The sequence below is a fragment of the Manis javanica genome, chromosome 2 (genome assembly GCF_040802235.1).
Source record: "Manis javanica isolate MJ-LG chromosome 2, MJ_LKY, whole genome shotgun sequence".
In the NCBI taxonomy this organism is placed as follows: Eukaryota; Metazoa; Chordata; class Mammalia; order Pholidota; family Manidae; genus Manis; species Manis javanica.
The window spans coordinates 49828141-49854220 of NC_133157.1; the positions used below are offsets into that span (position 1 = coordinate 49828141).

A 26080-nucleotide genomic window follows, 5' to 3' on the forward strand; every position below is an offset into this window, starting at 1 on the left:
ATCTAACCTATACATGCACAGTAAGCCTGCTCTGAACACCACACTCAGCTTTTCATTGATTTCAGGCATAACAGCTTCAATGTCTTGCCCTCAGCGCCAAACAGCACATAAAACTCACTACTGACAACAGACTGCCAAGGCCAGAATGATTCCCACTGAAGTGAAAGCCATTTTCACCGCAAATAACTTGCTATCCTGAAGGCAAAAGAATAAACAAAAGAATATCAAAACAGAAGTGACTTGAAGTAAAGAGCCCACAAAAAAATAAAAGAGCAAGAAATATCCTTGAGGGTGAGGGCTTTAGATGAAGATCCAATGACTGGCCACATGGTTATGCAGAAAGGATACACGGATGTGGAAGTCTGATAATGGCTTGGGAAAGGATCTTTGCAGATATGACTAAGTTCAGGATTTTGAGATGAGGGTCTTATCCTAGATTATCCAGGTGAGTCCTAAATGCCATCACAAGAGAGATGCAGAGAGGTCTGACACATTTGGTGGAACAGGTGACATGAAGACCGAGGTGACGACTGGAGCCATGCAGCCACAAGCCAAGGATACCAAAGAAGGCTGGCAACCACAGCTGGCAGAGGCGAAGGCCAGATTCTCCCCCAGAGCCTCTGAGGGACCATGGCTTCTGACACCTTGATTTCAGGTTTCCGGCCTCCAGCAGTGTGAGAGAATCAATTTTTCTTTTAAACCACTTAGTTGGTGGTAATTTATTTCAACAGCCAAATGAAACACATACAACTTAACCAAAGAGTATCAGCTGGGGCTTGGGCTGGGCACTTTGGGAAGGCCCTAGATTCAGGGGACCTAGTCCTTTCCTTGAAGGTTTTAAATATATAATTTAATTACTCTGAAGAAAGTGACAGATCAAATCCAGAAGTCATGCTACTTTAAGAAAAGTGTCCTACAATGTGGGGAAAAGATCACATATTAGGTCACAGTACAAGAGGAGTTACCCAGATTACGGATTCCTGAATAAATTCCAAAGAGTTTACACTTTATATTTGTTTTCAAAAAACAAAACATGGAGACTAGCATGCTGTAATAACCTGATTGCTTAGATCATACTATTCAAAATGAAAACATTTTCTGAGATAGCCTGCACTAAAGGGAACCCACCCAACAGAGAAAAGACTTACAAAATGAATAAAGTAAGTTTAGTGGAAGGGCTTCTTGTCAACTGTTTCAAAGTCTCAACTTGAGAAATCACCCAAAAATCTAATGAGCCTTTAAATTCAGAGCTAGAACTCTACTTCAACCAAAACCAAGCTTACCCCTGAACACCTTCTAACTGAAACAAAAGCAACCAATACACAAAAAACATAAGAGCTGTAAATTGTCATTGACAAGTCACTCAACGTCAAAGTCAATCATTTTCCTTCAAAATGGCCTCAAAGAACCACATGCCCAACATTCAGGTTTATCTGCTTCAGCCCCTGGGCCCTCTTTGGAGCAAGCGGTGGAAAGGGGGCAGGGGGTCTGGGAAGTGCCAACCCAGCTTTCGGCAGATGCTGCTTTTGACTCATTGACAGCAGCAGCTAAAAACAAATCAAATCCAGCTGTAAGAAAGAAGCACTGCTTGAACTCCTGGTTGGCTGACAGGCTCCTGGATTCCCACTCAGTCGCACTCCTCTCGACAGCCCCCCTCTACTCAGGGAGAGACCCAGCACACAATCCAGCAGGAAATGGCATGTTGCCAAACACAAGGACCCCTAAAGTTCTTCACAGGCAGGTCCAGAAGGAATGTAACAAACAGTCCTACTGTTGCAGGGGTCCACGGAGCTGTTTCCTCACAGCTTTTACAGTGTTCTCTAGCTCTACCTAAGACCATTCTTCATAATACACAGATGACTGTCCTCCAACTTGCTGCAAGTCACCACCCTGTGCAGTTCTGTCTAGATCCTTGGACTTGGGAGGTCCCTTGTCCAGCTCTGGCCCTGACTGGAACTTCAGCATGAACTCCTAATCCCACTAAGGCACCACGAATGATGCTGGTGTGACCGCACCAGCCTGCTTTCGGGGTCATGTTCACAACTGCCACGACTTTCTGATAATGTCAGTCACATACTTCCCAGCTTCATCAGAAGCAGAGACAGCAGGGCACCACTGATCTGAAAGGATACACCTGATGCAATAGGAAAAAAACAAAATTGCTGGAAGAGGAAGGTGGAAAATGTTTTAAAAGATTCAGTTTGCCAATTAACCTATTTGGAATTTCAGAATTCAAAACGTACAACAGTGTTCTACTTGGAGCATATAGTTGGTCTCCAAATGCTGTTTTTTTCCTCCCAGCTTTTCCAAAGGAGTACCTAGGTTATAGAATTAGGTGGATGGCAGAAGAGAAAAGAACAGGGCAAATCTCAAAAGCTCCTCAACACAACAAAACAGAAGTAACTCAGCAGTCCGCCTCAGCCACCATGCTCTGAGTTCTTTCTTTCTCCTAAGGATAGGAGTTGAGAGAGGCTCACCAACTGTAAACAAAAGAAATGCCCGGCTCATATTTCCACTCCCATGTCATGGCATCGGGAAAAATGGCAAACCTGAAGGATGGCCAGGTAAGCTTTGGCCCAGATAAAAGTACAGTATCATGATTTCCTAGATCAATTACAACTGCCTGTGGTATTATGAACCAGACATGCAATAGGCCTTATTTTTTCTTCTTCTTCTTTAAACAGACACTATTTTATTAGCAGCCCCATGGGATGGAAAACTACTTTTTCTTTGTAGTTCATCAAAAGAAAAGAACCTATCAGGTGATTTGGGAACTGAGAACAGTCCATTGGTAAAAAGGCTCCATTTTATTAAGGACAATACTGCCAAAAGCCCAGCTAAAACCCTACTAGGGCTCACATTCAGCTGACAAGATGCTAATTCTGCCCAAATTGAACACAGCTACACAAGAGCCTAGGAAAATAAGCATTTGTAGGGCAATAGCTATGTTCAGTTAGATGTATATAGTACATTTCTAATCCACAGCCCATTCCCCTCTCCACCCATCTAACATCTTTCACCTTATAATTTTGAAAATGAAGGAGGAAACAAAAACCTCTCCTAAAATAAATTCACATCTTCCTATCTTTAGTGGTTTTTATTCTCTGGGTCTTGAACTCAAGGGCCCTTAAGTTGCTGAGTGGGATTTGCAAACCCACATACATCTAGACATCAACTACACACCGGCACACATATGTGTGACTTTCCAAGTGTATTGTAGCAAAGGCTACAGCTCCTCTGAGTTCACAGCTGTCTTGCCCACCTTGCTGGCTAGCAGGTGTGGCCATGTGAGTTATTGTGGTGGGATATCAGGGACTGGGATCCTACTGGAGATGTCAGTCCAGTCGGGAATGCAAAAAATAGATGTGGGCAGAAGTGATGCATGCCTTTCCCAAGATTACCCCCAAGAAAAATGGCTCCCAAGCAATTCCCAACATTCTCTTTGCCCTGCCCTGTTATCCAGATGCAGGCACGAGGGTAATCGTGGAAGCCATGCCTTAAGACAGCACCACCTCCATCAGTCCAGTCCCTGAATGACAGCTTGGAACAGATCACCTACCCCCATGTCAGCCCTCTCAACTGGACTTCATGTGAACAAAACAAACTCTTTTGGTTTTACAGTGATAGCACCTAGTGTGTCCTTAATTATAATACCTGTACATAGGTGCTGTTATGATTAATAAGGTATACATTCATTTTATTTTATTTTTTATTTTGGTAAGAACACAATATGAGGGTATATATATTTAAAAAGCAACAAATTCAGAGCAGTTTATTGTCACTGTGTATTTTCTCAAAAACACTCTTTTTTCAATAATTTCAGGCACTGAGCTAGATGTGACATATACAGAGGATATAAGTCAATTGCTGGCCTCAAAAGTTTACAATAGGTTAGGAAGGGTAGACATCAAAGTACAAATAAGTGTATCATTACAAATTACTAGTGCTTGAAGGAAACTGGACATTGTGAGGGTTAGAAGAGATCTAAAGACTGGGGCAAGAGGAGCTGGAGGGACAGGGTCTTTTGTGGAAGTGATATTTAAACCAGATAACAGATGGATGAGCATCAGCTGATTAATTAAAAATAAGAGCATGCTCTCCAGCAAAGACAACAACATGTGCAAAAACACTGAAGTAGAAACAAGCTAGATCCCCTTGAGGAACTACAAGGAGGCCGGCGGTGGGACAGTGATGAGCAAGGGGAAGCAGAGGGATGAGGGGGGAGACGGGCAGGAATGTGAAGAGTGAGGCAGCGGAAGGAGCCCACCAGGCCTTGAACACTGGTAAGGATCTTCAATCTTAGTGTAAACCATACTTCCTCAAGGGGCGCCATGATGCCTCTGATGGGGGTGAAAACTTGGTTCTTGGGGGAGAAGACACCTCCTCATAGCAATGGTTTGAGGATAATACAATGGTTTGAGACCTCCCCCCACCCAATAGACCCCAGAACATGCAAACAGATACTTTATAGCATCAAAATTTCATAGGGGTAGAGGTGGATTTAGGGAAAATGTCTAACAATGTCTGAAAAGGGAAGCAACAATGAAAAAAGACTCAGATACTGGTGTAAAGGCAACAGGAATCCACTAAAGGTGTCAGGCAAGGGAGTGCCACAATCTGATGAACATTTCTAAAAGTTCCATGAGAGTTTTTAATATTTTTCCTTGTTTAAAAAGTTTTCATATTAGAAAAGAATAGAAACCCCTCTTCATTTCAAAAGTTATGGTTAATTGGTATTAATCCACCAAAATCATATAGCCCAGGTCCTTTTTTGTAGAGATCCAAATTTCAATACTGTTCCCAAAATTCTACCCTTTCCCTTCACTGATCTACACTATCTATGCAATTAGTTTGCATGGCTGCACTTTATATGCTAATTCATATGTGCCCTCCCTTCATATAGTATTTGAGTCCAATGTACAAGAAGGAAGAAAATGATATTTCTTTTCGCCATGCTCTCAAATTTTTAGAAGGCAAATAATGTCCTAACCACATATTGACGCCTATCATGAAAAATGTCAAGATTTGCAGGTTACATACACGACTAACACCAGAACCCACTGGCACTGTTAATTTGGTTGAAAGTATTGCTTAGCTTTTATTGCAACAACTGGCACAAGATTCTTGAAGTTGAGCCTATAAGTCCAAATTTAAATAACTCCTGGGCCTCCCAAATAGCAAATTACAGGCCTGAAGGTGTTGCTTCTCTTTTATACAAGATGAAAAGTGTTCTGGAGATTGGCTGCATAACAGGGTGAAGGTGCTTACTACTGGACTCTACACTCAAAAAGTTAAGATGGCAAATCTTTGGTTATGCACATTTTATGATTATAATGTTTCAATTTAAAGATAAGGCACAGATAAATTTAAATATTTTTAAACTAATGTCAGAGAACCTCTGTTCACAAACATAATCAGAAAACATAATGTTCAGGCAACATCTTGGAAGTCAGAAAATTTGGAAAAGTGAATGAGGTTGAAACCAAAGCAATAAAAAAAAATTCTGGGTTCATGATAACATTACATTTTAACCCTCTTGATTTAATTTGGCCAGTAAAATGTGAGTAGAAATGATATCTGTCACTTTGAGTAGAAGTGTTTAGTTGCCAGTGGAAGGCAGAGCCGCAGTCTCCTCTCCCTGTCCTGGCTACTGTGGAAGGGTAGAAGTTGAGATGGAGTTGCTCTCAGCAAGGATTCTTGGGTGCACAGTGAGCCAAGCCCTCCTGACAACCCACACTGAACATGGAGACTGATGGGGAGAAAAACCTTTGTGTGAAGCCACTGTGATTTGGGCTTGTTTGTTACCACAGCAAAATCCAGCCCGTGCTGACTAATACAGAATTTTAAAAGGACCAATAGGATGAGAAGTTGAATTTCAGCTTACATAGCTGAATATGAGCAAATAGATAGTCTTTAATAGTAAGAAAGGGGGAGAAAGCACCTTTGAGTAATATCTGAAAGTTCACAATCATTCTTCATAAAATGTACAAGATGTTTAACAATGACTCTTAGCAATAAAGAAAGCCTCTTTCCTTTCCTCATGTAGTACTACATCATAGGCTGTGGATGACTCAGTAGAGTGTGTGTGTATATTTTGTTTGGCTGGTTTGTGATAAAGATGGGGAGAACATCCTAAATAATAGGCACATGAAACATTTCTTTCCTGTCCTCCAAGAACGTAGCAACAGTTGCTACATCACACTTGGGTAGGGAAGGTGTTCAGCAGCACGTACTCTCCCTCTCAGCAAGTGTCAAGTTCCTGGATGCTTTGGACGGTTTTCTAAATAAGGATCTGTTAATCTTCCAGGGGCATGATGACTTGGGGAGAAAATACACAGAAGCCAGTTTCTAACAGGTTATGCAAGGGGTAAGGATGGAGGGTTTCCTTCCCCTTCCCCCACCATCATTCCTCAGCTGCAGGCAGTGACTGAGAGCTAAAGCTATTCCCAAACATCTGAAAACCATTTATAAAAAAACTGAGGTTACTACAAATAAAGATACTTGAAGCTGGTGGTTCATATCTTTAGCTCATGATGTAACTAGACACTAAAATAATAGTGTATGCTCTGGTGGGAAAAATCATTGAAAAAAGTTATGAGACCTGTGGTCCACTCCTACCTCTCCCGCTAACAAACTAGGACATGTCACTCAATTTCCTAGGACGCTGTTTCTCCTATCCTAAACAGGACAGAGAAAATCAGTTTCCTGAAATGTGGTCCTTGATCCAACTAGGTCTGACTCCACTGTGGATATGTGGGTGAAGGGGAAGGTGTAGCTGTAACAAATGGGAGATTCCTAGGACCCAATACTTCTCCTACTGAATCAGAATCTCGGAGAGTGAGGCCCAGGATTCCGCATTTAAAAGCAGTCCAGGTTTAGCTGCACAGCTCTTAATCTGTGCTAACCTTTGTAATTTAGGCAATTCAGCCAAACTGACTTATGCATAAGAAGTTCATGAACCATAAAACTAAAGAATTTCTAAGGCTCTTTCCAGCTCTATAATCCTACAGTCGTGAGCAAAGCTGAAAAGAAATATGTTGCTCCTGTACTTCCCACTCCATCACCCCCAAAACTTCTCTTCTTAATGATCATCCCAGTGCAAATTAATGTATTAAAACTGATATAATATTACTATTTAAAACTATTTCCCCATTCATTTGACCTCATCCCCATTTCCACCACAAAAAAACCTGAACCCAATCATGCTTTAAAGAATAAATTTTAATAACACATGATATTTTAATGCCAGATATTTACATCGTTAACTCCATGTTCTCTCATAAAACTGTTTCCAAACATCAGAATGTGTAAAACAATATTTCTGTGCTGTATTGTAAGCAAATAGGTTAGATTATGTTTACTTAAGCAAGGAATGAGAAGTAAAGAGTTACTGAAAGATTAAAACAAACATAAAAATAGGGAGTACCTATTATTGTGTCTGCCAACTAGCAGGCAGTTGGTAAGCATGGATTTCCTTCCTTGACAAAAATCTGACTCTCAGTTGCGGGGAAGTTCAGCAAGTCCAGTATCTTTAGACCTCAAGTCTGTGTCTTACTGACCAAAGTCTTACTAACACTGGAAAACAAAAAGTTTGAGTCTCTGAAAAGTGTGCATAATAAACAGAATGAGTTATAATTGTATTTGGAGATGAATCAGGACAGGAAAAATAGAAATAAAGAGAATAAATAGTACTAATTTCCAGTCAAACATGGCAGATTGAATGCCGTATTTGCTCCACTTACTCCCAAATGTCTGCTAAAATGACACTAAATAAATAAAGATGACAAGAGAACTGGAAAGGAGACAACAACAGACAAAAGATGCCAACAAATTTTTGGATTATGAAAAACTGGTGAAGGAATGGTAACTGACTTAATGGAAGTGTGCCTGCAGAGGGACAGAATGATGAGAAGCAAGACCATTTGGCCTGTAAAACTTTAGAAAGGCTTCAGACTTGAAGGCACCTGGTGCAGCAAAAGGTGAGATGTTGGATGCAACCAGGAATGCTGGTTGAAAACTTATCTAAAGATGACTCTGTTGAAAAACAAAATAAAGAAAATATTCTAGAATGTATAACAAAAAGATAACAATAAAGACGAGAAGATGGTCAATCCAGGAGGCTTAACAACTAAAGGAATTTCACAAAAAGCAGACACATACAATGCTGGCAAGGAAATTATCAAAGCCAGATGAAAACCAATATTTCCCAGACTGAAGGACATAGATCTACTGAAGGTCCATGAAGAACCTAGCATGCTGAATTTAAATAACCCACACCCCAGCATGGCATCATGAAACTGGTTCTGAGGTAGGCAAACTATGCCCATCAGCCAAATCTGGACTACTACCATGTTTTGTAAATAGTTTACTGGAATACAGCCAGTTTTCATTTACATATTGTCAAAATTGCTTTCATGTTACAGAGCTGAGTAGTAGTGACAGAGACTACATAGCCTACAAAGCCTAAAATAGTTTTCTAAGGAAAATGAAAACTTTTGTCTACACAAAAGCTTACACATGAATGTTTATTTGCAGCATTATAGTCATAATAGCCAAAAGGTGGAAACAACTTAAATGTCCACTCACAGACAAATGGATGACTGACTGTGGTATATTCATGCAATGAAATATTACTCAGCCATAAAGGAATGAAGTACTGATGTAACTTGGATGAACCTTGAAAACATGCTAAGTGGAAGAAGTCAATCCCAAAAGTCAACAGGTTATACGATTCCACTCATACGAAAATCCAGGACAGGGAACTCTATAGAGAAAGAAAACAGATTAAGAGTTGGGAGGGAGTGAGGAGAAAGTATGGGTATAATAGCTAAAGGGTAAAAAGGTTCTTTTGAGGTACCAAAAATTACTAAAATTGACTATGGTAATAAAGGCACTTTTCTGTGAATAAAATAAATCCACTGGATTGTGCACTTGAAATGGTTGAATTTTATATGAGAATCATATCTCAATGAAGCTGTTTTTTTAAAAAGGAAATAAATTAGAAAAAGTAGAATAATATACTACCTGGCACATTGTAGCCATTACAATATACTAATACTGACCATTGATCTTTAAAATGCAATAAAAGATCATGAAAGAATGACAAAGTAAAATGCAAAAGAGAATAGGAAATCACACCATAATGGAAAATTTAATAGAATAAATTACATCAAATGTATACTGTAAGAACTATGGAGGTAACATTTTTAAAAATCTCCAAGAATTAAAAACTCACCTAACATTAATATAGCCACAAAGTAGACTTTGACTATTACTAGGGATAGAGGTTATTTAATATGACAAATAGGTCAATACACCAAAAAAGACACCAAGTCTAAATCCTTATGCATGCAATAACAGTTTCAAAATAAAGCATAGTCTGATAGGACTGCATGGAGAAATAGACAAATCCACAACAGTAAATGGAGACTACAGTATCCCTCTCTCAATAATTGACACCAAAAGTACAAGAAAATCAGTAAAGATACAGAAAATTTTAACAATACTCTCAATTAACCTGACCTAATTGACATTTATAGAATAATCCACCCATCAACAGTTAGACGGATCAGGAAACTTTAGAAGACACACATTTATATAAAGTTTAATTATTTACAAATACACATAAAACATTTACAAGAACATATTTTGGGCCATAAAACAAGTGTAAATAAATTTTAAAGAATTCAAGTTATATAAAGCATGTTGTCTGACCCCAGTGGAATTAAATTAGGATCAAGAACACAGAGATATATGCAAAATTTCCAAATACTTAGCAACTAAACAACTCATTTCAAAAACACCATGGGTCAAAGAGGAAATTTAAGGGAAATAATGTATTTTGAACCAAATAAAAATGAAAACACACTTATGCAAGACCTATACAGTGAAAATTAGCAAAACACACTAATGGTTAGTTCACAACACTGAGAAAAAATATGTACCAGTAAATACCTATGTTTGAAAATGTAAAAGTATCAAACTAATGACCTTAGTATCTCCACTAACAGACTAGAAAAATAAGACCAAATGAAATTCAAAATAGTAAAAGAAAGAAAATAAAAAAGATGAGAGAAGAAATGAATGAAATAAAAAGCAACTTGAGAAAATCCATGAAATCAAAAGCTGGTTCTTTGAGAATAACTTTGATAAACCACTAAGCAGACTGATCAGGAAAAAACAGGAATGAAAAATACATGTTCTAATAATGCTAAAAAGGTAACAAAGGCCACTATAAACTAATTTATACCAGAAAATTCAACAACCTAGATGAAATAGACATATTCATGAAAGACACAAATGACTAAAGCTAACTCAAGATGAAATAGATAAACTGAATTGCCGTATATCCACTCAGTAATTTTTAAATTTATAGTTATTTAAAAATCTTTACACTAAGCCAACTCCAGATACAGATGGTTTCACTGGTAAATTCTACCAAACATTAAATGAAAAAAATTAAACACAAACTTCCAGGAAACTGTAAAGAAATATTTCTCAACTTATTCTGTAAGGCCAATATTACCTTGATACTAAAACCAGACAAGGACATTGCAAGAGAAGAAAATTAAAGACAAATATCCTTCATGGACACAGACATGAAAATTCACATCAAAATTTAGTAAATCAAATCCAATAATATAAAAAAATAAGGTAAAATATTATCACCAAATAAAGTTTATCCTAGGAATGTAAGGCGGATTTAACATTCAAAAATTAATTAATGTAATGCACTGTAGTAACAAAGAAGGAAAAGTCATCTAATAACTAGATGCAGAAAAAGAATTTGACAAATATCCAACATCCATTTCTGATAAAAACTATCAAGTGAAGAATAAAAAGAACTTCCTTAATCTGGCAAAAAGCATCTACAAACACCCACACCTAGCATCATACTTAATGGTGAAACATCAAATTATTTTTCCCTAAGATCAGGAACAAAGCAAGGATATCTGTTCACCACTTCTACTTAACCTTGTACTATAGATTCTAGTCAGTGTTATTAAACAGGAAAAAGAAATAAGTTGCCAGATGGGTAAAGAAAAACTGTCTTTATTTGTATGACATGGTCATATGTGTAGAAAATTCAATGGAATATACCAAAAAACTACTACTACAACTAATAAGTGAGTTCAGGATAGTTGCAGAAAATAAGAAAAATATACAAAAATCAGTTGTGTTTTTATATACTAACAAGGAAAAATCAGAAATTTTTAAAAACAGTGCCATTTAAAGGAACATCAAAAATGTGAAATACTTAGTATAAATCTGACAAAAATATGCAAGACCTATACACTGAAAATTACCAAATATTGCTTAGAGAAGTTAAAGAAGTCCTAAACAGTGATGGGGTTTATCCCTGAATATGATCATGAAACTCACAGGTCTTGAAATTTAATATTGTTGAGAGGTTAATTTTCTCAAAATTAAAACACTCCCAATCATATCCCTGCATGTATTTTTTTTTAATTGGCAACCTGAAATTCTCATGGGGTAGTCAACTCAGTGTCTTTGAAAATGAAGGATAAATTTGGAGGAATCACACTTCCTGAGTTAAACACTTACCATAAAACTATAGTACTAAAGGCAGTGTGGTACTGGCAAAACAAGACATACAGTTCACTGGAATAGAATAGAGAACCCCAAAATAAACATACACATGTATGAACAACTGATTTTTGACAATGGTGCAAAGGCAATTCAGTGGAAGGATAGACTTTTGAAAACGTCATGCTAGAACAACTGACTGTCCATAGGCAAAAAAATGAATTTTAATCCAGAGCCTTCATCAAATACAAAAAGTAACTTGAAATAAAAGTAGACTAAATGTAAAATATAATACTATCAAATTTCTAGAAGAAAACCTCTGTGATCTTGGGTTAGGCAAATAACATTTCCTACAAACCAGAGCAAAAACACCATCTACCAAGAAACAATGTAATGACTTCATCAAAATTAAAAACTTCTGCCATCAAGACACTGTCAAGAAAATGAAGACAAGCCACAGACTGAGAGAAAATATTTGTAAATGATGCATCTAATAAAAGATGTATAGCTAGAATATATAAAGAACTTCAAAACACAATAATAAGAAAACAAACAACCCAGTAAAAAAATGGGCAAAATATTTTAATAGAAATTTTGCCAAAGATGTATATGGAATCTAAATAAACCCACAAAAAAATGTTCATCACCATTAATTATTAGGGAACCACAATTAAAACCCAGGGAAGCTACTATACCTATCTACATGGCTAATATAAAAAAGGCTGACCTCACCAGGTGTTGACAAGGATGCAGAACAACTGGAACTCTACACTACAAACTGCTAGTAAGAATGTAAAATGATCCAACCTTCTGAAAAATTGACCATTTCTTAAAAATTTAAACATACACCTACCAATGACACAGCTATTCCTTTCCCAGCATTTAAGATGGATGAAACCACATATCCATATAAAGACATGTGCACTATTCTTCATAACAACCTAATCTGTAAAAGCCAAAGCTGGAAAAAACACTGCCCATCAATAGGTGAATGTCGATGGACAACAAACTGTGGTATAGCCATACAATGTAATACTACTCAGGAATATAAAGTAAAGAATTATTGATACATGCTGTAGCATAATCACAAAATAATCATACTGAGCAATAAAAAGAAAGCCAGATCAAAACAGGGGTGGGAAGGGTACATACTGTATCATTCTACTTACGTAGAATTCTAGAAAACCCCAAATAATCTATAGTGACAGAAAGTAGATTGCTGTTGTCTTGGTGATGTTAGGGTCAGGAAAGGGTGGCAGGAAGGGACTGCAAAGGGAAGTGAGGGAGCTCTGCCATGATGGTGTCATGGGTGGACACGTACGCCCAAACTCACCAAATCTCACACTTTAAATATGTGCAGTTTATTATATGTCAATTATATCTCAAGATACTTTACAATAAACAAGAATGGCTGCCTTTGGGCTGTAGGATATCAGATTAGGAGAAGTAGAACAAGAAGTTGCTGTTTCTTTATAAGCCCTTAGTAGTGTTTGTTTTTTTAAACCATGCAGAGTTCTTATGGTAAAAATGAAAATAAAAGTAAAACAAAAGCAAGAATATACAAGAGGATAACAAAAGAGACAAGAGTCATCTTTTCCTCAAGGTGTTCAGTTGAAGATCAGGTGACCATAAGGCACAAATTCTTTCTAGGCACCTTGTAACTATTTACTTCATTACTGAATTCCTAACAAGGATGCAGTTAAAAATACCTTAGGAAATGAAAATATTCAATCTTGATGTTTGAATGAGCTCTGTCTTGCCAATGGGTTTCAGCCCCGGGGAAGTTCACTGTGGATTCAATGTGACCAAAGAAAATTGACAGCAAAACGTTCTTAGGGTGAAAGGTTTATAACCAACTTTATTTCCACATGGCAGATGAGTCACTAAAATCCCATTCACTCAGAGTGAGCCTGCATGCAGCAAGCCGGTCTCTGCCTCTGGGACCCTCTGTCCACACAGCCGTCCTCTGGGCCTCTGTCCTTGGCGCTGCCACCTCTCCAGCCTCTGCTCTGCTCTCCTGCAGCCCTGCCACCATGTCACACCCAGAACACTGGGCGGAGCTCTTTATATAGAGTCAACAGCCATGTATTGCCCACAGGTGTGCAGTGAGCTAGTCAACCAGGGCCTGGTGAGAATCCTGGCCACAGGGACTCTCATTTTATCCACACTCCACCCCTCCAGGATTCTCTCCTCTCAATCTATGTGCTTTTAGTCCTCTGCAGTGGTCCCTGTGAAGGAAGCTCGAACATTGTTCTCCAGCCTCTCCAGCAAAAAGTCTTGCAGACACACAGGCCAGACTATTGGCTCTGTCTCTGACCTCTGCCTCTTTACTCTTAATGACTGGAACTGCTGCTCTGATTCCAGTTGTTGCCATAGCTCCAGTAAGGTCCTATTTGGCTTCCCATCTAATTTCCTTCCATCTACTCCTGCCTATATCACATCAGCCCACATCTGGGTCCTTGTAACCTCACAGGGCCCCTCAAATTCCTCCTGGAGTAACAGGTCTTATTTCTTTGTGGGTTCTCATTGCTTCAGCTACTGTACGCCTCACATTTTCGCTGCCTCAAGGCGGACTGCACTGTCAGGGAAGACAACTTTCCCATCTCTGATTCCGAAAGAACAATTCCATCCACCCCTAAGTCCTACAGCCACCGGCTCAGCCTGAGTATAGGGGTGGACCATAGAGTGCTCCACAACCTGGGGAGGGGGCTGCTCCTCTCCTTGGGAAAACTTTCAGCTGCTGGGTCTTTATTTTCTTTACAACCACTGGGTGTGCTTTCAATACAGAAGATACCAGTGCCTCCAGCACCACCCCTTCATCCTTCCCCAGATCCTCCATTTCTGGGGCTGATGGCACCTTTCTCTCCACTCCCCCAAGTGCCTCCTCTGCTACAGTGCCTAGCAACTATGTCAGCTCAGTCTTCAGAAGCTCTCTTACCTTCAGCTCAATGCTTTGCTGCTGACGTTCTCTGTGCCACCTCTGCCTGTGCTTCCCTCAGGATTTTGTCTTTTTCCTTGATGGCCTCTTCCTCCTTCAGAACACCTGGCAGCACTGCTGTCTCACCTCCAATGGCACCTTGCTGCCGGCACTCTCGTGCCGCCTCCTCCCACATCAATGCCATCTCCTTCCTCAGGGAACCCACATAAGTTTGCAGCTGGTGTTCTCGTGCCACCATTTCTTGGGTCTCCTCTATAGACTTTTTAATACTGTGAGAAGCAGCCGACTCACAGTCCCCGCTGCCTCATGGGCACTCTGCTTCTCAAAGGATCTGCTTACTATACCAAGGGCCACCCCCTTCTGCCTCAGGTGTCACCTCCACTTGCCTCCTGTCCTGGGGTGGGGCCCAGTCCTCTAGGAGGCATGCCACCTCAGACCACACACCCATTGGGGGATGACCCACTGTCTCTCCATTCACAGGGGCAGCCCGCTGAAGTACCCTTCCCATAAGGGCAGCCTGTCTTTTTCCTTGGTCAACAATGAATCCTGCTGACTACACCAATTGTCTTGCCAATGGGTTTCAGCCCTGGGCAAGTTTGCTATGGATTCAGTGTGACCAAAGAAAATGACAGGAAAACGTTCTTGGGGTGAAAGGGTTATACCCAACTTTATTTCCAGGTGGCAGGTCAGTCACTAAAATCCCATTCACTCAGAGTGAGTCTGCATGCAGCATCCCAGTCTCTGCTTCTGGGTCCCTCTGTCTGCACAGCTGTACTCTGGGCTTCTCTGAACAGCCATCCCACACAGCCATCCTCTGGGCCTCTGTCCTTGGCACTGCCACCACCCCAGCCTCTGCTCTGCTCTCCTGCAGCTCTGCCACCGTGTTGTGCTCAGAGCACTGGGCGGAGCTCTTTATATAGAGTCAATTTGCCCACAGCTGTGCAGTAAGCTAGTCAACCAGGGCCAAGTGAGAATTCTGGCCACAGGAACTCTCATTTTATCCACAAGCTATCACTGTTATACCACCACAAGGATCCGAATTGCCACCAAGTGACATTTTTAAGCAATAGTACTGGATTTGTGCCACAAACGGATTCTAGCCACAACTTTCTCCAATAACCTTGTTTGTACAGTGGATTGCTACATGTGGGTTGTAGAAATCATTAAGTAGTTGATAACCCCTAGTGCTTAGGACTGTTAATCATGTACTTCCTTACCTGGGAGCAGTTTGGGCAATGGGATGAATTTGGGCTGAACTGATGAAATGAAACTGATATCAGTAATCAGTTTCATAAGAACCCTAAGAGTGAGCTACCTTCAAGTTGCACAGAAAAAGAAAAGACTCTTCCCAGTTGAGGAGGGTAATTCAGTCAGAACAGAAGGAAAGGGAAATAACCCATGAAAGAATTTCAGTGAGGAAAACAGAGAAATGCTGGTGTTTCCAGATAATTTTCTGTATTAAAACTGTTCTTTGGACTTGGAGAATACAGTTCAGGTGTAATTCAGTTTGTGCAGACAGAAACTCTTGAACAGACTCTACTTTTACTCTGGCTACAATATATACAAAAGATCTGATACTCTGGTAGTCAAGCCTTTGTGTACTGAGTGCTTTGATTTAAAAACAGTTTAAAGAATGTATGAATTCCAAACAATGTTCAAATTATTTGGCACAGGCTATTATAGAATGATTTCTTCTTGATATTACTTATCCTCAAATTTCTCGTGTTTAATTTGCTGATTAGATATAACACCCAGGTGGTTCAATTTAAAACAGTGAGGACATTAAACAGTATTGCAAGACCAGCTGCTTCCGACCAACACCCGACTAAGATAACTCTTGAGTGTATGGCATTCCACCAGCATACAGAACCCATCTTTAAACTCCTTGCTCTCCCTTCCGTGACAAGTTTAGTCAGGCTTCTCACAAGTGCAGAGCAGCCCTGCCAAGTGGAACAAGAAAAAGTCATTGGAATTAATAAACCACTTCCAACACACACGCACACACAGCTCAAATCTGCGTTCATCACCTTCATCCAGAGTGGAGCAAGGAAGAACAGGTGTGTAATACTAGGAAAAATAAAGTTTGTTCTGAGTGTCCACAAGGCACCAAATGGCTTGGAATAGGTCTCTCAACAGGCAGAGTGGTAAAGTAAGAAACAAACAAAACAAAAATGTTTAAAAAAGAAACCCACAAGCCTAAGAAACCACATTTATGCATCTTCACATCTTCTTCAGCATCTTTGCTGGATTCAAATATTACCAGGTATTTTGCCAACATCTCAAGGATGAAGTAAAATTTCTAACCCTGTGATTATTTAAAAATAAGGAGTTCTGTCTTGATTTTGGTTTGTTGTCAACCTGCCTGGTGTTGTTGGAGCTTGCAGTCCCTTTGAGAACACAAACCAACACCCTCTTTTTACAGACGAGGAAATGGAAGGTTAAGGGCCTTGACCAAAATGACACAGTTAGTTAGAGACAGAGCCAGGACTGGAAGCTACATGTTAAGACTCTCTACCGAGCCTGTATCTTAGGCCCTCTTTAGTGTTCTCCTTTAATTTTCTTTTTGGGGTCATGATTCTATAGGAACAGGTCATTTCTATAAGGCAGTCCCGTTTTTTACACCATGGTTTTCCACCCAGCTGCAAAATGGAATCACCTGGGAGTTTTATAAATTGTGATGCCTGGCCTCACCCCCACGGCCCCAAGGATTCTGATGCAATCCAGCTGGGGTGTGGCCCCAGCAGGAGGAGTTTCAAGAGCTCCTTTAGGCAATCCTAATGCACAGCCATCTCTGAGAAGCCCTGCCATGGAGCAAAGCATATTGGCAATCAAACTTGCTGATTGTTAAGACAAGCTCTTGAAATGGTTTTCAATCTCCAGTCTAAGCAGGTGCTCTCTATTGAGTATTTCTGTCACTTATTAGGGTAGTCCCTGCTCCTCAAGTTATATATAATAGCTCTAGGCCCTTCTTAGCCATCATTCTTGGTCCTCGCTCAGCCTGTAAAAGGGCACAACCTCCATCAAAATGACCATTAAAACAGGGATCTGAAAACAAGTTTCAAAACGTTAAGTAAAAGAAAGGGAAGGACATCCCCCGATTTGGACAAGTCTCCATAAGCAAAACAGAGGAAAAGGAGGCTATCTGGCCATAATTCCCGCCAAGAGTATTTGGGCATTTTCCCAGATTACCCAAGTAATCCTGTGAAAAGCAAATCTGTGTAGGCCAAATTATGTACAAACTGCCTAAATCTTGAGTTTTAATCAAAAGTTAGTTGACTCTGGAAAGCGTAAATGCCAAGGACACCACATGTATCATGGGTTTGACTGGCCCCCGCCCCCTTCCCTAAACAGCTCCCTTCAGGGTCTTTTCAGTGACAAGCCATAGTCAAGCCAACTGTGAATAAGACACTCTCCCAGGGTCCTTCTGCTTCGCCCCGGGGCGTGAGCCTCCACTGAGAAGTCCCCGTTCTTCGTACCACCCTTCCATCTCGGAGGAAACCCTGGGGGCATTCACAGGGGGCATGGTGAGGCCGGGTCCACGCGCACCGGCCAGAACCTCCTTTGCTCCACCGCAGAGGTACCTGGGGATCCCACCTGGTATCCGGGCTCCGTACCCCGTACAACGCTCCGCCCCCGACACTTGGAGGCAGTGACCTAGGTGACGATGTCAGAAGTTCACTGGTTCTGGGGAAGGACCGGAGTGAGGAGGCGCGTCCCAGCCCCCGAGCCTCCCAGTGTCGCCAGAGCCTCCTCCAAGGAGAGAAAGGGCTCCGGGGCTGTCCCTAAGGGCCCGGGGACGTGGGCTCCGTGGGAGAAGGCCGCACCCTGACTCAGGCGCCCTTTCCTCCCCCGGACCCTGTCCAGCTGGAGGCAGGACCCGGGCCCCGAGGAAAGCGGGGCCCCAGGAGGCAGGGCTGACACTCGGTGCAGGGTTTGACCTCTCCAGCCCGGAGCTCACCGCGAGAGGCCGCCGTAGCCCCAACTTCGAGCCACCTGTCCCAGCTCGGGTGGCAGCGCAATCCCAGGACAGACGCTGCCCGGAGAGGGCGCGCCCCAAGCTACTAAGCTCCCCGCCGTAACACAGACTTTAAGACCGGGAGGGGGAGGGACACAGACGCGCAGACTGCCCTACCTGTCCGACGACGTACAGCAGATACCAGGTGCCGCCGAGGATTCGGGCCAGGAGCCCCGAGCGCCAGGGCACAGTCAGCCGTGCCATGGTCCCACGGCGGGGTGCAAGGGGAGTCCCGAGGGAAACCCGTCCCTGGAAGCGGTGGCCGCCTCCCGCGCGGGCGGCCACGGCTTGGCGGAGGCAGGCGGCGGGCGGCCTCGCGGCGTGCGCCTGCGGCGGGGCTGCGCTGGGGCCGGCCGTGCGTCGTCGGAGCCGCCCTGCGCCCGCGGAGGCCCGCTGCTTTGAATGGGAGCGCGTGCGCTGGGGGTGGGAGCGTTATTTGTGAATGTGCTGCTTGTCTTGGCTCGGGATGCTTCGCGCTCCAACCTCTCCCCCACTCAGCACCCCCTCCGGCTCCCGCTCCTCCCCTCTTGTGTCAGCACAGCGAAGGCGGGGAGCCCAGACACCCAGCCGCCCCGGCAGCGACTGCCGTGCGCTCTTCGGGAGCCCGGTGCGGAGCTAGGCGCTGGCTTCTATTTATTTATTCTTTTTAAAGGGAGGATGTCGCAATGCACACCTTCCTCGCGTTCGGAATGCCACCCTGCCTGTCCTGGGAGATTGCGGGATGCAAAAGGATAGGCTCGCCCTGGACGCTGGCGCTTTCCGGGAAGCGTCCTCAGAGCCATTCCCTGCGCGCTTTCCCTGGAGCTCGAGGCTGCGTGCGCTGCAGCTGCCCTGGGAACCATGCAATACCCTCCAGGGACTGGGGAAGCGTTTGTGCGTGTGCGAAGGGGCAAAGATTAAGTAAGTCCTGAGCCTACACAGTAGGGTAGAAATGTACATTATGGTGTGTTTTTCTGTCCGTGGGGACCCATTCGCTCTGTGCGCAAAGAGATTCTTCCGTGGAATTAGTTTGTTTTGCAACGTAAGTTTGGGGAAAGAGGACTTCACTCGACAGTAGCACAGACCCACGACAGCTAGGTGAGGGCGCAGTGATCCAGCAACCGGCGTCATGCATAGGAAGCCCAGGAAATGGGCTCAGTGGGACTGACTTCACTTGCCTTCTTGTGCCAGCGGGTTTCTGGGGGCACACCAGGTGCTCCCTTCTCTCTTGTGGACTACGCTCCTACCCACTGGACTTGAGTTCTCTGTAACAGAAAGCATACTTCGTGCCCTTACGGAGTTCTTTGCCGCTGGGAACCAGGCTCAATTCTTCCTGAAAACCTAGCACTCCAAAGCCAGTCTCTCAAAGCATCTAAAAAAGCAACGCTCCCCCCTCTCCCTCCGCCACCCCACCCTACCCCCGCGCTCCTTCTCCCAGGCACTCCACCCCTCTCGAACTTTGGCAGTGAAACTAGCAGAGGCGGGGAGCTGGCCCTACTTCAGTAAACTCTGTATGATACGAGGACTCAGCATAGCATAGCGCTCGCGAAATAACTTCTGTGAAGTTCCCACGTGTGCGCATTGAGATGAGCCCAGCATAAAATGAAGACGCTGCCATACTTCCTAGCAACCATTCATTCAGTCCATGTATTCCTAAAGCCAAACACTGTGCCCAAACGTTGTAACCCATCAGTGATCTACACAGACTCGGAGCTTGCCCATATTAATTGCATAAACAGACCAGACGTGAACTGCTGACAAAGAGAGGCACAGTCAGGGCAAAAATGCCTACAGGGAGTGAATGTTACATATACCATCCTGAGTCTTTGTGTCCAGAATAGGGGGATTTTGTTCTTGTATATGGTAAAGGAGCTGCTGTTCAGAATTCATCTGTTTACTCATTGTGTGTATTTAAGTTCCCAAAATGAAAGGAAAAATCTGAAGTGGCAAGAAGTCTTCCTTATAGCCCAGAATCCCAGCAAGTCAAAGCTGGAAGGTCAAAATGTCTAAAGATTTTTTTTTAAGTGGTTTTAGGCCAGGTTTTCAACTTGAATTGGTTAAGAGGAAAAGGTAAGATAATAATAACAAAAATAATAACAAAGACCATAGAGGCTGGAAATAGGAAAGTGTTCCTATGTAGACTGCAAATGGATTGTCTTGCTAGGATGTTTGAGCCACAGAGTTGAGCAACAAAAGGCAAGGCTGTGCGTGTTGGTGGTGGTGATGGTGGTGGTGGTGGTGGTGGTGGTGGTGGTGGTGGAGGGGGGTCCTAAAATGGTGGGGTGGGGGAATCTAAAGAACCAGGCTGGAGGAAAGAAGGGAACCCCCATTGGGGCACCAGGTGGCAGTGCTAGGCAACATTAACTGAATTGAATCTTGAAATAACCCTCAAGACAGGTGCAGATTATCTCAACATGGCATATGAGAATCCTGAAGCTCAATGGCTATACTACCAAGATTGGAACCACACCCTGGAGGAGAATACAGTAACAGAATCTCAGGATTGGAAGGGAACTCTAGACCAAGTATATATTCTAAACCCCAAAGACCTTGCCCATCTAGATCAATAGCCATGATTTTATTTTTAAATGAGACAGAAACTAAGGCAGAGGAAAATTAAGCAACCTGTCCAATGTAACACACTTAAGAGGTAGATGAACTTATTCCTACCTCAGTGTGGTAAAGAAAAAGTGAGCTTCTGTTCCTTGAACTATGAGGTAGCAAAAGAAAATAGCAATGTAAAGCTAATTAACAAAGCAGTTATGTGTAAGTAGAAAGAGGTAGAAAGTGCAAAAAGAGAGAGACCAGCTAAGAAGATGCTGCTGTAAACCAGCCACAAGTTGATGAAGGCATCCATTACTGGAGATGTGCTCTAGCTACTTGAGAACACAGTTAGTGTTTGGAAAGCCAGCCAGGAGAAGGAAAGCATTATTTGTTCTATGTGAGAAGATGGCACCTCCTTAGAGCATCTCCATACTGGAGGTCCAACTTCAGATCCTTGACACCAGACTCAAATGTCAGCAAATAGTCTGAATCTGTTAACTGTTCATTGTTTGCTTAAACATCTATAGGTTCTTCTACTACTTTCCAATCAATATGCATCACTGGTACTTTAAGAAATAACTGAATGGAATGGAAGAAGATCCACTGAAGATGAAGTTTCCTTGATGTTGCATGATATAGGGATATAGGGAGGATGCTTTAAAACATGTCTTTACTTAACATCTTAACAAACTCAGTGTGACACAAGGTCTAAGACATGTCATAATCCTCAGGTACTAGAATCCACATGGAGCATCAGAAGACCCCAGCCCCCACTGATGGCTCTCAATCTCACCCCAGTCCCAGTCTTGGCAGAGTCTTTCCTCTGGACCCCAAGCCCTTTCAATGAGACTTGCAGCAGATGTGTTTGGGCTTCACAAATCAGACCTCTCAAAGAGCACTTCCATGAAACATTAGAATACCTCACACTGGCTTGACCTGCTCAGTGCACTTCTGCTCCATGGACTGTTTACAAAGTCCTATTCTTTCTTCAGCCCTCGCTTCCTGTCCTTTTTTACCAATCACTTTATTTATTCATTAAACACTCTTCCTAATACTCTACCCTCCCTTGTCCCCGAGTCTTTTCTTCATACCTCACCTCAAACTCAGTTGTCTATTTTCTCAGTACCTGCCCTACAGGAGCCAAACACTGCGGGGTAGAGCCACAGAATGGAAAAGATAACTGTTACCATAGCATCATCATCAACAACCTCAAATGGGCTCTCACACTGCCCATCAAGCCTCCTGGTCCACTCACTCACAGCACTGCATTCCCCACAATGACTGTTTGAAACTTTCTCCAACCCTCCAGCAACTTTACCTCTGTCCCCTTCAACAGATATGCAAAGCCCCAACTTTTCAGAGAAAACCAAATCAGCTGAATGGTCCTTACCTTTTCCCACCCACCAAATTGACTTAAAACTGCAATCATCATCTCCTTTGTTTTCTCTAAGGACAGTCCCTCCAGTACTCTGGATCTAATCTAGCAAGACCTTCAACCAGTAAGGAAACTTACTACAAGGCTTCCCATCTCTACTGTGTACTCAACAACCCCCTGTAAACTCTATCCTATCTTTCAGTATTCAAACATGCTCCAGCCTCTCCCATGTATAAAGAAATGAATAACTCTCCTTCAGTCCCCCCACATCTTTCCTTTATAACCATACTTCTTGAAGGTTTTATTTATATTCCTATTGCCTTCCTTCCTTCCTTCCTATTTAATCTTTAACCCATTCCAGTCAGAATTCAGCCACCATCCCTCTACAGACATAGAACCTGCTCCAGTCACCACTCCCCTCCTTGCTGTCACATCCAGTGAATGAAGGTTGGTCCTCTTTCCACCCACCCCCCCAAAGCCATGAGGCACGGTCAGCCACTCTTCCCTTCCGGGTGCTCCTCAGACGTTGGCACACTCCTTCCAGAAACATGTCTTTTGTATGAGTGGCCCCCTTACCTAGTTAACTCGTTACCACTTCTGGGTTGGATTCCTTATTTATCTGCACTTGTGCATGTAGGTTATTTTCCTTTTGAGAATTTATTCCAATTTCTAATTGTAATTTTATTAATGTGATTAATTGACCAAAATGTGTCTTTCTCTCTCCCACTAGGCTGTAAATTCTGTAGGAGCAGTTCACTCTTGTGGTTCCAGTGCCAACCCAGTCCAAACGCCTGGCACATCATGTTTGACAAATATCAAAACTTGTTGAATTAATAGATGGATGAATTAGTACTTCACATCTGTCAGTGAGCTGACCTGGAAACTAAACTGCCAAATAGAACCCAAACTGCAAGCTCCTTGAAACCAGACATTATAAGCTATTGACCTTTTTCCTAGTACTTACGGAAGTCCTCGGGACATAAAGAAAGAAAAAACAAAAACTGGCTGACTGACTAAATCAATGGACAGAGAATGGGAAACTGCTAATTATATGAATTCCTAGGCAAATGCCAAATAAAAATCCATAGGCTATATAATTCTTTAATAGATAATAAAACATTCCAACAACTTTTCCTTTTAAAATGTATAGTGAAGTTTGCTACAGAGTCAGTTATGTTCCTCATCATCACCTTGAGGTGTCCCCAATAAGGAAAAAATGAAAAGTAAATAATCAAGTAAATCAAGTAAGTAATATATATAGAACATCCACCACAATACAAATTACACTTTTTTATTAAACAAAACAGGTGGAATGTGGAGGTACACATTCTGTTACCCATAGTTAAGATTTATCGGAATTATTTATAGTTAGTACATTATATCATGTATGTTATAAAATGTTCAGCAAGAAGGGATAACTGGCTCAAATCCTGCTTCCCTCCCTTATTGGTATTTAACTAGCTGGAAATGCCCTTCTTGTCAGCCTTTATTTGCCTCGGTAGACAAGCAAAACACAGAGCAAAGCTGTTCAGTCAAGCAAAATGTTCACTTTTGACAAGCTGAATGTCACACACTTCGTTCAAAGAAAATATACATACCTGAATTATACAGGTGAAAGTCTCCTCACTTGAGTGAAGCTGTTTCAACAATATTCCAGTCCATAGAGACATGTGGCTTCAACTATTACAAACTGTTAAATTATGTGCCTAATATGAGAAATGATAGGAAACAAAGTAGTATGTTTATATCTCACAGAAATGACTCAAAACCATATTTCAGGAAAGTAAACCCTGGAAACCAACAGTTTTACTTACTTGCTGCCCTAATTTAGGCCCTGTTCTAATTTTGTCTTTTATATGAAGATACATATTTTTATTTAATTTTAGCTACTGTATTTCTGGATTTGTAAATTATAAGCATAAAGGTGGGCTGAAACTACATAAACATAGTTATATGAATAAACAATCAGATCAAAATATTTCAAATTACCTCTGCTTCCTTCTAAGGGGAAAACACAGTATCTCATGAGCGTTATAACTTATCAGCAGACTTATCTTTCCATTCTATAACACTGAGTTACTGAGGACTGTTTGAGGTCACAGTGATTTCCTGGCATCCATCTAACTGCATTCATGATAGTGTGTTAGTAATGTGCATACTTAATCTCTTGATGTTGGCTTGCGGGAGTCTCAAATATAAAATGTGACAGCATTTGTTTTTCTTACCACATAAAAAAAATGACATCACAAACTGTTAAGAGGTTAAACCATATATTATGGCTTTACTTCAGAGTCACCGTTTGCGTCATATGACCGCCCAACAGGGACCAAATCTAACACACTTAACATTCCTGAATCTAATAACATATATAAGCTTCTCTGGGTGAGGCCCATTGGGTGTGGTTTTATCACACAGAAAATCTTATAATAACCTTTTCAAAAATATTGTCATTCTTTCTCCATGTGTTGAAGGTTTTGTCCAAATAATATAGCAAAGGACAACAAATTACAAAGGAATCAACAATTTATAAACAGACATATTAAATCTGCTCATCTTCTCATCTTCTCTGAACACCTCAGAAACAGTTTACCTGAACTTGGTAATAATTTTCCACAAGTCAGTGAGTCTGTCAACAGTAATATTCTGTGTCTATTTTGTACGAGCCATTATGAAAATACATAAAAGAAGTAAAATACATGATCCCTGTTCTTTCAAATGAACAATTAAATTTTGCAAAATACATTTATGAAAGAAATGTTTATCTTGAAAATATTCATTCTCCATTATTTCATTATTTTGGAAGCATGGTATCTTTCCCTGCAGCGTGTTTGTAGTTATTTTTGTATTTGCAACACCTACCAAACAGCAGGCACTCGGCATGTGTTTGATGAACTACACTAAACACTTACTCGAGTGCATACCACATCCATAGATAGGCACTGTGATAAACAAACACTGATTCTGTATTTATGACCAGCTTCCTAAAGCCCCCATCAGAGAATGTCAAGGATCAGAATCCTTAATTCTCTAAAGTGCTGATACTACAGATTTGGAGATTTAACTTAAATCGATTACATAGAAAGTACTAGTGGTTTAGTAGGTAGTTAACTAAATCAACATTTCATTAGAGGAGTTTGTTCTTGTATAAAAGAATACTATTTTTAAATCCAAGTATTTCATGTGTTTTGGTATGTTTTGCTTCATTACAATATCAGCCAGCACAGCATTTCTTACCATTCTGCATGCCCCCAGGCACACTAGGCATGCTAAAAAGCTAACAGATAAAATACAGTACTTATTCCACAAGCAGCATCTCAAAATCCTCGACTGTATCCCAAGACCTCCAAAATAAGTCCCAGGAGCTGGTTCACTCCAGCAAACACAACAAAAGCAAAGTACTTTCCATCTGTGCAATAAGCAACATTCCCCTTTTCAGTTGTTGCTCATGGCTGGATATTGGCTATAACCAGAAACTCTCATCTTTTCTCTTTTATTTGAAATCAATGTCCAAACTAAAGGAAAACGGACCCTTTTTCTTTTGAACTAAGTTATCCTCAGTTTCCCTACAGGTATCTATAGAAGGCAGTGGTATAAGTTATACCTCTCTTTGGTTCATTCTGAAAGAAATATCAATGTATATATGGACACAATTCCCTTTAGTTTTGCTAGAAAAATTAACACG

General features: G+C 41.5%; 1 protein-coding gene across 2 annotated transcripts in view; it reads right to left on the bottom strand.

Annotated features, from left to right (window-relative positions):
- ADAMTSL1 (ADAMTS like 1) overlaps positions 1-19110 on the bottom strand; it is an 869288-nt gene extending 850178 nt beyond the window's left edge. For both annotated transcript variants that reach the window (XM_017660035.3, XM_017660032.3), the window contains exon 1: positions 18618-19110. In XM_017660035.3, coding sequence (XP_017515524.3) covers positions 18618-18704 — 87 coding nt within the window. In that variant the 5' untranslated portion in view covers positions 18705-19110. The remainder of the gene's footprint in view (positions 1-18617) is intronic.
- Between the last annotated feature and the right edge of the window lie 6970 nt (positions 19111-26080).